The 11,926-nt window shown below is 54.2% G+C and overlaps 2 protein-coding genes across 7 annotated transcripts in view; one reads left to right on the top strand and one right to left on the bottom strand.

The window, feature by feature from the left end:
• Positions 1-6,322, bottom strand: part of GEMIN7 (gem nuclear organelle associated protein 7) — a 12,602-nt gene extending 6,280 nt beyond the window's left edge. Inside the window, exons 1-3 of one of the 6 annotated variants that reach the window (XM_079800012.1) lie at positions 5,803-5,992; positions 5,112-5,302; positions 3,741-3,849 (exon numbers count right to left, since the gene is read on the bottom strand). The gene's annotated coding sequence lies outside the window, so the exon portion shown is untranslated. The other 5 variants (XM_079800010.1, XM_079800014.1, XM_079800013.1 and 2 more) reach the window with 5 other exon arrangements.
• Positions 6,323-8,383: 2,061 nt separating this feature from the next.
• Positions 8,384-11,793, top strand: ZNF296 (zinc finger protein 296). The gene is made up of 3 exons (XM_079800009.1): positions 8,384-8,870; positions 9,082-9,231; positions 10,815-11,793. The coding sequence occupies exons 1-3, from the start codon at positions 8,573-8,575 to the stop codon at positions 11,783-11,785; spliced, it is 1,419 nt and encodes a 472-aa protein (XP_079656135.1). The 5' UTR covers positions 8,384-8,572; the 3' UTR covers positions 11,786-11,793.
• The last annotated feature ends 133 nt before the right edge of the window (positions 11,794-11,926 follow it).

Raw genomic sequence — 11,926 nt, 5'->3', positions numbered from 1 at the left:
AATAGTAAATATTTTAGGCTTCATGGGTCATAGAGTCTCTGTCACACTACTCAACTCTGCCATAGTAGCAGGAAAACCATAAATAAAACATAAACTATGAACATGGCTATTCTATATAATAAAAGCCTAATATGCTAAGTATCCGGTTGTCTGGTCGGCCATTCAACCAATCAAAGCATAATATGCTAATGATATGCTAAGGCCCCTCAACATGACGTGCACTGACCACCAGGGGGCAGACAGTCGACGGGTCAACCAGTAGCTATGATGTGCACTGACCATCAGGGGGCAGATGCTCCAACTTGTAGGTTAGCTTGCTGCTGGGGTCCAGCTGATTGGGACTGAGCCAGAAGGTCCAGACATGCCCTGGAGCCCTCCTGCGTTCCTCCCCAGCCTCGATCGTGACACCGGTGGGGTCCTTGGCCTGGTCTGCACCCTCTAGCAATCCGGGACCCCTTGGGGATGTCAGAGAGCCAGTTTCAGCCCGATCCCACAAGCCAGGCTGAGGGACCCAACGATGAGCACAAATTCATGCACCAGACCTTTAGTGCTCCAATAAAACCTTACTTACTGGGACACTGAATTTGAATTTTATATAATTTCACACAGTACAAACAAATTTTTAAAAAGTTTCCAAACACTTAAAAATGTAAAACCCACTCTTAGCTTGGCCTTGCAAGAAAGGGGGTGGGGTCACAGCTTTCCATCAGGGAGGAAGGATAAGGATGTGAATTGGGGGAGACCAGTGGGTCTTAAGCCCAGATTCACTACCAGGGATCTGGGCACATCACTGCAACTCTATGGGCAGTCTCCCTGCCCCAGTTCCTCATCTGTGAAATGAAGCATAAAAAAGACCTAGAGTGCCGAAACCGGTTTGGCTCAGTGGATAGAGCGTCGGCCTGCGGACTGAAGGGTCCCAGGTTCGATTCCAGTCGGGGGCATGTACCTTGGTTGCGGGCACATCCCCGGTGGGGGGTGTGCAGGAGGCAGCTGATCGATGTTTCTAACTCTCTATCCCTCTCCTTCCTCTCTGTGAAAAATCAATAAAAAATATTAAAAAAAAAAAAAAAAAAAAAAAAGACCTAGAGTGTTGGGAGAAGGGAGAATCTCTGGGGGGAGGTTGGTGATCACACAGATAAAGGACACCCCAGTGTCCAGACTCCTCAATTTCTCTGCTACCCACATTCAACCAATCCACCAGTAAAGTTTGTCAGCTCCACTTCAAAAATGCATCCAGGTCCTGGCCAGTGTGGCTCAGAGGTTAGAGTGTCAATCACCGAAGAGTCGAATGTTCTATTCCAACCAAGGGCAAGTACCTGGGTTGCAGGTTCAATTCCTGGTCCCAAATAGGGTATGTGTGGGAGGCGTGTGGGAAGCAACCAATCTCTCTTTCTCTTTCTCTCCCCCTCCCTCCCTTCCTTCCACTCTCTTTAAAAATCAATGGAAAAAAATCCTCGAATGAAGATTAACAAAACAACCCCCCCCCCAAAACAAACAAACAAAAACACACCACAAATCCAGAATCTGGTTAATTTCTCATTCCCCCACTCTGCCTCCTCCTCATTCCAGCCACCAGCACCTCCCACCTAGACTTGCAGTCAGTCTTCTTTCCTTTGGGCACCATGCCTCTACCTTCACCCCTCAGTCTCTTCCCCACTCAGCTGTCAGAGAGATCCTGTTAGAACTAAGTCTCATCGCAATCCCTCCTCTACGAAGAGCTCTCATCTGCTCCTGCCTCAGCCACAGCAAAAGCCGAAGTTCTTATAAAGGCTACATAGGAGGACCCATCACCTCTCTGACCCATCACCTCTCCCCGCTCCACCCTTTGCTCACTGTTGGTCCTTGAACATGCCAAGCACATTCCTGCCTCAGGCCCTTTGCACACGCTGTTCTTGCTGCCTAGAACCCTCTCCCAAATGGGAGACATAATGTTTTTCCAGTCATGGTTCACCTTCCTCCCTCGCTTCATTCAGGTCATTGTGCAAACACCACCTTCACTAGGAGAAAAATAATGGCCCTTTCACCCCACATTATCTTTTCTTCTGAGCCCCATCACCTCCTGACAAAATGTATTTCTTTGCTTTCCTATGTGCCGTCTGCTCTGCCACAGAACACAGCCTTTGAGAGAAGGAACATGTCCGATTACTTCACAACTCCACCCCCAGCCCCTCTTAGGGCCTGGCCCAGGGGGAGGTCTGTAAATATTCATTTACGGAATGTAAAGATTCGCCCATCCACATTATCTTAGTTCCTGCTCTGTGCCCAGCCCATGCCGTGTGGTAGTGGGGACACAGCTGTGACTGGAACAGCCCGGCCCTGCCCTCGCGGGTGACACAGACTTGTCTCTAATCTAGACAATGTTGACCCAGAATAGGCAGGGCTGGAATGAAGGAGCCCTAGGGCGTCAAGAGCCCCGAGGAAACACCTGGCTCAGCCTCGGGGCAAGAGAGGGTTTCCAGAACGCAGGGCACTCAGGGGAGATCTCTCCGATGAGGTCACCTGTGAGCACAGACCTCAATGAAATAGGAATCAAACCATGTGGAGATGGGGGTGGGGGGTGGGGGGGAAGCCTTCCAGTCAGCGGGAACAGCAAATACAAAGACCAAGGAAGGGTGACTCTGAGGCTTAGCCAGGAGGCCAGCGCGGAAGAGGTGGAGGCCGAGGTGGGGGCAGAGGCAGAACGTTCAGGGGCCCTGAGGACCCTGGCCAGAGCTTGGGCTTGTACTCTGGGTGAGACAGGAGCCATGGAGGTTCTGACTAGAGGAGGGACAGGACCTGACTTTGGTTTTCACAGGATCCCTCTGCCTGCGGCACAGAAAATGGACAGTGGGGGGCAGAGTAGAAGCGGGGAGCCCAGTGAGGAAGGCACCACAGTGGTCTGGGTGGATGGCGATGGTGCCTGGGATGGGGTGGTAACAGTGGGGGTTCGAGAAGTGGTCAGATTAGGGTATGCTTTGAAAGTTGAGAGCTCTCACTGTTTGCTGATGGACTGAGAGTAAAAGCAGAGCCATGGAAAGCCCCAGGTTTTGCCTGGTCTGGAAGACCACAGTAAATGGGATTAATGGACAAATACATCTTCTAATCTATTTGACCAGGGCACTCCAAGCTTAATACAAAGGTCATCAGCCCCGAGGGCTATCCCCCAACCTAGATTACCACTTGAGTGGTTTAAAAGAAATAACTAGTCTCCAGGATTAGTACAAAATAAAGGGTTTATGGAAAATTAAGCAAGTGGCCAAGGACTTGGCCATTAAATTAAATCCCTGGATAAAACAAAATTCAGGCGGGTCAGCGCAGGGCCTTGTTCTCTCCATTGGGGGAGGGAGGGCAGGGTAACAAACAGATTTGGTCATAGGAGTGCAATCCCCATTCTCCACAGAAGAAAACTGGAGCTGGGAGATGCCAAATCATTTGCTGGGTGCAAGCGAGTGGGTGGCAGGAAAAGGGAGCCAAACCCAGGCGGCCTGCCCTGTGCGGAAGAGCAGACTTTTCCCAGCCGGCACAGGGGAGCCCTCGGAGGTTTGGAGCCAAGGTGTGACCTGAGAAGAAACTGATCTGATGATCCTCCGCGAATGTGGCTGCAGACGAGAGGGCAGCCCCAGCCCTGCCTCGAGAAGCCACACCTCCAAAGCCAGGAGAAGCTGAGGTACCCCCCTAACATCCAGGGGTGCTAAGAGTAGAAGCCATCCCGGAGCAGGCTTGTGGATAACTCTGAAGGTAAGAAGACGGACAACAGATACCTGATAATGGACCAAAGAGCTACTGGCTCTGGATTGGGTAGATCCTGAAGGACGACCAGCTGATGTCCGTCAGGCCAGGGGAGATGGTGTTAGGAAGGTTCAGACTACCCTGGAAAAAATTGAACAGAAAGCAACAGATGTCCCAGGTCAAGTCCAGGTTTATGAACTCCAGCCCAGCTCCATGGAAGTGATCAGCCACTGCCGGAAATCATAAATGCCGTGGCAGCAGACCAGAGAAAGAAAAGTGCTGGAAGTGGAGAAGATCCCAAAAGTGAAGCCCAGCAGCCAGATGCCAAAGCAGCGGCCACTCAAAACCCCCGCAGAAGGACAAACGGCTGGTGACCCAGAGAGCACCAGTCTCCACAAGAGGCAGACTCAGAGCCTGGGAGCTGACTGTGTGCGTTAGGAGATTCTAAGCTGCATGCCTTCCAGGGACTTTAAATTGGTTGGTTTTTACTATTCATAGTCGCTTGGGCTAAAAGGAAAACGCTTTTCTTCAGTCTTCTTTTTCTGAACAATAAAGAAGTTGCTTGTTTAAAAAGTTTAACAACATTGCTTGACTCAGGGCCCTCTCTCTGCATGGACACCATGTGCTAGCCAGGGTTGTGAATGGTCTTCCTGTAGCTCTGGACTAGAGGTTTTTGTTTGTTTGTTTGTTTTTGGGGGGAGGGATAGTGGGAGTTTATTTCCCGTCAATTAAATATGAAACCCATTTTTTCAGAAATCTTGTCATTTTAATGGGATCATTTTCTTCATCTCAGAGCTAAAATACCTAACTTTAGATAGAACAAAATATGTAAGGAGCCAGAGTTACATCTGTATGTTGGATGACTTTAAATCTACATTTTTTAAAAAGGAAACTAGTCCAGCTGGTGTGGCTCAGGTGATGAGCATCGACCCAGCAACCAAGAGGTCACTGTTTGATTCCTGGTCAGGGCACATGCCTGGGTTGCAGGTTCGATCCCCTATGGGGGATCAGTGATGTTTCTCTCTCATTGATGTTTCTCTCTCTCTATCCCTCGCCTTCCTCTCTCTCTAAAAATCAATAAAAACATATTTTTAAAAATTAAAAAAAGGAAAATAAATGAGAGGAAAAAAGAGAAGAAACTGGCTTGAGAAAGGCCACAAAGGGCGTGCCCAAGAAGACAAAAGCAGGCCTTAATCCACTCTCCCAGGTGACCAGATCCTCGAGTCCTTTATCCTTTTGGCCTCCCGGGCAAGGATTTCCTGCTGGAAGGTTTCAGGAACCACGTCCAAACCCATCCCCCACTACTTGACAAACTAATCCGTTTGACTCCAGATCTCATCACTGAGGTCAATGGCAGGGGCAAGGGACGCACAGACCTCCCTCCTTGGGGCCTCAGTACTCACTTTCAAGAAAATGGCGCCCTGACCGGTTTGGCTCAGTGGGTAGAGCGTCGGCCTGGGGACTGAAGGGTCCCAGGTTCGATTCCAGTCAAGGGCATGTACCTTGGTTGCGGGCACATCCCCAGTAGGGAGTGTGCAGGAGACAGCTGATCGATGTTTCTCTCTCATCGATGTTTCTAACTCTCTATTCCTCTCTGTAAAAAAAATCAATAAAATATATCTTTTTAAAAAAGAAAAGAAAATGGCAATGGATCAGATCTTCGGACAAATGTTTAGCCAACTCTTCAATTGCCGGGGAGGGAACCAGCTGAGTTACCAGTTTAACAACGAGGCCCCCTAGTTAACCAAGGTGACCTGTCTGTCCACACACCCCATGGGCTGCCCACCTGGATGCATATTAGTTCAATGGGCCTTCCGAGAGACTCCTCCCCCCCCCCCCTCCACCCCCAGGGCCGGTCAGTTTCCTTTCAATTCCTCCCTGACCACCCATCGCTCTCCTATTCTTATCCTAAGTAGGTCCTCCCGGCCCCCAGGCGTCCACTCCCCACTCCGCCCAGGGCTGGACATTCTTCCCGTCTCCCGCTCGGATTAGGCCAGCGATTCCGCCCTGGAAGCGGCGGGGGTCTGACTGCTGCTCTTGTGACTGTTACCGTCACCGGAGTCATTACCCTCGCCCCCCCTGCTCCCACCTCACCCCGGCGCGGGAACACCCCCGCTCGCGCGTTCCAACCCGAACTCCGCGGTGCGGCCGTTCGGGGGCCGCAACGTCACCGCAGCCCGCGTAGCGGACGCGGACCAGCCTCTTCCCGCCCCTCCCGGCCTGCCCGCGGGCGGGAGTCCGGGGCCGGGACTGGGGCGAGGGAAGGTGCGCTCTCCCCAACCAACCCCCGAACTCACCGAGGTCTGCGTGCTGGCGCCCCCACTTCCGCCGGCGTCCCCGAGGCAGAGGCTCGGGCGGGCCGCGCGCCGCCCCGCCTGCGTTCCGCCGCGGCCGCCGCCGCCCCACGTGGTCGCGGGCGGGCTCCCGGGCTGGAACGCCCGCACAGCCCGACGCGGGTGGCGTGGTCGGGCGCTTGGATCTCGTCCGCCGTCTGCGAGGTGGGGGGACCAGGAGGCCCATTTTATGGAAGAAGATATTGAGGTTCAAAGAGGGGTTAAAGGCAGAACTTGGTTTCTGCCCCATCCCCCACATCCCCTACACGTGCACACTCCTAACCGTTTCTTCCAGTCCCGACCCCACCTCCCCTACTTGAAACCTTGAGATTATGCTCCAAGCAGCCAAAAAAAAAAAAAAAAAAAAAAAAGCCTTGGAGAGCAGCAGCTGGAAGAACCGGAGGCAGCCTTTTTGTCCCGCAGCCCTCCCTGCAGTCCCATTTCACAGAGGAAACCGAGGCCCTGACAGGCAGACCAGCAGTTCCAGATACTCAGGAACCTCGCTGCTCTGGGCTCAGACAATCCACTTCCACACGGGTTCACTAAGGCGGGGACTTTGTGAGCCTCTGCTTCCCACTAGCTCCCCAAGGCTTAATGGCTGGCACAGTGAGGCCCCCCACCAACATCTATTGAAAGAATGCAGGAGCTCAATACATATTTGTTGACTGAACTATGAAGGAACAGGGGCTCTGTTTATGAACAAGACAGACTGGACTCCTGCTTTCTCATAACTGCATTCTAGGGTGGCTGGGAGGGACAGAATAAGATAGATACATGAGCAAATGCTTCAACAAATGCATGGGGCCTTGTTGGTGATGTAAAAGGAATAAAATAAAGGCATTGGTTCGTGGGTGGCAGGGTTGGTGAGCTTCTTTAATTGGGTGGTCAGAAGGTGGCAGTGAAGAAACCAACTCAGGTAACATCTGGGGAAACGAGGCCCAGGAGGGAACTGGGGACAGATGGAGGTCATGGAGTGTAATTATTATAAGGCTTTAAGCAGGGTGGAGCTACTGGTACCTTGGTCAAGGTGGCCTTTGGCTCTCAGGAGGACAATTCAGCACCCCTGAGGGAGATCTGAATAACATAACAATGTGAGGAACCCTGACCCTGAGGGGCCAGGAGCAGAACTGGGGGGTGGGGGGACGCAGCCTGGTTAGTCCATGAAATCCACTCGGTGCTGGAGTGCAGGGCTGGGGAATCTGGGGGAGGACAGACTCTGGCCCTGACTTTAAGGAGCCTTGTATACGGTGGGGGAAGGGAGAGGACAGTCAAGAAACCGTTCTGTATCATGATGTGGTTGGTGTCAGGAAGAAAAGAAAACTTGTAAGGGTTGGAGGGTGGGGCAGGGTGTTGATGCCACTTCAAACAGTGATCTGAAAGAGCTGCTTTGAAGAGGGAAGTTCAAGGAGGCCGTGTGGAGAGAGGTAAGACAGTTGGCTATTTGGCTTTCATGGCTATTCCAGGTGTAGGAGCAGAGTAGATATGTACATGATCATAATCCTCTTTGCTCAAGCCCCCAAGACTCACCTCTCCAAACACCAAGACTTCCAAGTGGTCAAAAGACCCTCTCGCAGCTGACTCCATTTTCTCACGGAGCTCAAACCCCCCTCCTGTCCGTCTCCTCCCTCTTTGTTATTCTTTTTATTTATTAATTATTATTATTATTATTTTGTATAGCAAAGGTGGAAATTTATTGAAGAACAAGTACAGACTCCCACGTGGGGAGGGGGAAAGAGTCCCCCCCCCCTTGTTATTCTTGAACAGAGACTGGCCGACTCCCTCACATCCCTCAGGTCTCAACTCCACCATACCTTTCCCTGGTGTGAAAAGAAAATTGAGGCGCCCCCTCCCCTCCCCCGCCCCCCACGTCACCCTGCCCCTTTATAACCCTTCCTAGCTTTGTTTGGCTCCAGGTGACACTGGTCACCCAGGAAGGCACTCTGTTTTACATAGTTATCTTGTTGAGCGTAGTCTCCCTGAACCAGTAAACTCGGGGGCCAGGGATTATTGTCCGTTGGGTTCGCTGCAGTATCCCCAGTGCTTGGAACAGTACCTGGTGCACAATAGGCACTCAATAAAGGTTTGCCCAGTGAATTTTTATTATGTATTTACTGAAAGAGTCCAAGATACTCTTAGGGGCATAGTTAGAAACGCAGCCCCTACCCTTTCCTCCCTCCTGGGTGTTTGTGGGGATGCTGTGCCTCAGTTTCACCAGCCCTAAAACGGGATCTGAAATAGCCGTTTCTTCGCTGGCCGTGTGAACTCGGTGTCGTTAGGCGTAGTCATTAAGCCAAACCCAGGGGGCACGGCTCAGACTGAGCTGGGCCTCCGGCAGGGCCCCTGCGGGCCGCCCCTTCGTCTCCCATCAGGCCCCGCCCCGGTGGGCGGAGCCACGGCCGGGCCAGCACGTGTAAAAGTTCGCGGCCAGTCGCCGCAGTCACTCACCTGAGCGTCTCAGCCCGAGCGCACACGCCTCGCGCGCCTTCCGCCCGCCTGCCCTCCAGCTCGCCGGATCGTCCGGACCGCGACCCATGTCCCGCCGCAAGGCCGGCTGCGCGCCCCGCCGAGTAGACCCGGAGCCCGCCGCCTACTCAGACGACGAGACGGAGATGCGGGAGCTGGTCATCGACGTGAAGCCCGAGCCACGTTCGTGGTCCCCGCAGGCCGCGGGGCTGCAGCCGTGTTCCTCAAAGGAAGTGCCCGCGCCCGGCCGGCTCGAGGGCCAACCCCGCTACTGCCCTAGCCTGGTGCCCGCCGCCGACACCCTCCTCGCCCTCGGCTCCCAGAACCAGTCGGCGCCGTGGACTTCTCCGGTCCCTAATCCTCACGGTGAGAGCCCCCTGTGCCGGGCCCCACTCCCCTCCCCCCTTCACTCTCGGGTGGGACACCCTCCTCCGGCACCGCTCCGCGTCCCCTGCCCCTGCCATGTTTCCGTGGCTGGGTCGTGGCTCCCTTCTCACCCCCGGGTTTCCCCTCTCCCTCGGAACCCCCAGCCTGTTCTGGCCCCACCCCATGCTCACCACCCGCTTCCTCCCTGCAGACCGCCAGCCCTGGACTGACAAACACTCAGATACGTTGACCTGCGGCCTCTGCCTGCAGACCTTCCCGCTGAAGGCCATCACTGCTTTCATGGACCACAAGAAGCTGGGCTGTCAGCCCTCTAGAGGCCCCAGCCCTTGCCCGGACTCAGGTGAGTAAAGCTGGGATGCAACCCCCTCTCAAGTTCAAGGGCCCGGCTTCCTGTGAGAGAAGGGGCTGAGCTGGACAGGCGGGGCAGTGAGCAGTACTTCCCCTTTCTGGCTCCCCCATCGGGTGTAGCCTAGGCGTGGCCAGGGCCTGCCCTGTCCTAGGGCTGGGACTAGTGGTGGTGAGACGGGTGGGGGCAGGGCTGGGCAGGGAAGGAGGATGGCCCATTGGGTGTGGCCAGCCCCAGAAGACTGGTCTGGGGACTTGCCACACACGCCCCCCTAATCTGGTTTCACTTCTCCTTCCCCTTGGCCAGAAATAACTGGCCAGGTGGCTGGACCAGTGTGGCAGTAGGGGGGACCCTGGGGAGGGCAGTGGTCTGGGGGAGGGGCGGCCTGAGGCCAGCTGGAAGGGTAGTGTTGCCCCCTCCCCATGGAATCTCCCAGTCCTGCTTGCTGGGAAGCCCCTGGCCTGGGCACCTGGGTTCCTTCTCTTGGAATGGAATTAAACCCTTCCCATGGCACTAGACACGATTTTCAGCTTCCAGCCTATAAACCGATTTTCTCGAAAGGGCTGGGCCACAGGGAGGGTCCTATAATGAAAGGAAGAGCTGTGATTTGAGTGGGAGCAGGGAGGGGCTGTGATGGGATTATTGGAACAAGACACTGAGACTCTTGGAGGATTGTGGACTCAGCCCAGCTAATGTTTACTGAGAGATTACATGGACCCAAACTTTCAGTCGTTCCCCATTTGAGGTCACAACAACCCTAAAAGGGAGAGGATCCCCATATTCTAGCAAGTGTGGAAACAGGCTCAAAGAGGGGGTTCTTATAAAATACGTTTTTATTGATTTTAATTTTTTTGTGTGTTTTTTGTTAATCTTCACCTGAAGATATTTTTCCATTGATTTTTAGAGAGTGGAAGGGGGAAAGGGGAAACATCCATGTGAGAGACACATCGATTGGTTGCCTCCTGCATGTGCCCTTCCAGGTACATGCCTTTGACCGGAATTGGACCCGGGACCCTTTGGTTCGAAGGCCGACGCTCTATCCACTGAGCTAAACCGGCTAGGGCTATCACACTGGTTTTGGTCACTTTGAGCAAGGCCTTCTTGATCCCCCAATATGAAATAGCACTCCCCGTCCCTCACTCTTTAACTTTTTTTTTTTAACTTACTTTTTTTACAAAGATTTCCTTTCTTTTAAAGTTGATTTGTACCACTTACTTATGCATTCATTGGTTGCTTCTTATATGTGCTCTGACTGGGGATTGAACCCACAACCTTGGGTGTATGGGGATGATGCTCTATCCAATTGAGCTACCTGGCCTGGAGGGCATCTCAATGATTTTCAAGCACAGAAAGAACCCTTGCATATTCATCATCCACTCCAGATTTTCCTTGCTTCTTGTCCATCTACCCCCCCTCCCTGAACATCAGCTTCCTGAGGGCAGGGGTTTTCCCTGTCCTCTTGCCATTTTGGGGCCTAGAACATAGCCTTTCCCACAGAATGTGTCCATCTGGTAAGCTGTGACCTGCAACTGCTATGCCTTTTACCCTTCACACTAACACCCAGCCCATCTCTGCAGAACTTGAGAACCTGAAGACCTTGATTTGCCTCCGCTGTGGCCGACAGTTCACCAGGGCCTGGAAACTGCTGCGCCATGCCCAGTGGGACCATGGACTGTCCATCTACCAGACAGAATCGGAGGCCCCAGAGACTCCACTGCTGGGCCTGGCGGAGGTGGCTGCAGCCATGTCCGCAGTGGTGGGGCAGGAAGTGGAGGCCAAGGGCTCCCGGGCAAACGGCGTCCCCCGGCGGAGCCCCACCTGCCCTGTGTGCATGAAGACCCTCAGCTCCTTCAGCAACCTCAAGGTGCACATGCGCTCGCACACAGGCGAGCGGCCCTATGCCTGTGACCAGTGTCCTTACGCCTGTGCCCAGAGCAGCAAGCTCAACCGCCACAAGAAGACCCACCAGCAGCTGCAGCCTCAGAGCCCCGACATGGCCAAGGCCAGTCACGAACAGGCCTCAGCTGCCCCCCCGGAGCCAGCCGCCCATGCCGCTGCCCCAGCCAGGACTGTCCTGTGCAGCCGTGAAGGGGCTGGAGCTGCCGACACAGCAGGTGTGCAGGAACCTGGGGCTCCAGGTGGTGGAGCTCAGGCTGGTCCTGGTGGGGACAGTTGGGGAGCTGCCATGAAGGAAGAGAGAATCAACTCTGCCCAGATCCCAGAGAAGTTGCCCAAGAAGACTCCAAAGACAGTGGGCAAGAGCCATGGGCCCGGGGGCAGATGCGAGTTCTGTGGGAAACATTTCACCAACAGCAGCAACCTGACTGTGCACCGGCGCTCACACACCGGGGAGCGGCCCTACACCTGCGAGCTCTGCCCCTATGCCTGTGCCCAGAGCAGCAAGCTGAACCGCCACCGCCGCATGCATGGTACGGGGCCCGGCGGTGCCCGCTTTGAGTGCCCCCACTGCCTTGTGCCCTTTGGCCTGCGGGCCACCCTGGACAAACACCTGCGGCAGAAGCACCCCCAAGCCGGTGGGGAGGCCTGAGTGGCAGGAATGCCCTTCCCCCCTGCTGTCCCTGGTACCACTGCTACCATATCTGTTGATCATGTCCTGCTATGAATAAACCCTCCCTCCCTGTAGTTATACACGTGTGGACTTCGCTTTCTCGGGGCATCTGAGGTGGGG

Source organism: Cnephaeus nilssonii (assembly GCF_951640355.1).
Source record: "Cnephaeus nilssonii genome assembly, chromosome: 20".
In the NCBI taxonomy this organism is placed as follows: Eukaryota; Metazoa; Chordata; class Mammalia; order Chiroptera; family Vespertilionidae; genus Cnephaeus; species Cnephaeus nilssonii.
Note: the sequence above shows the minus strand (reverse complement) of the source record. Positions and strands in the feature narration are given on the sequence as shown.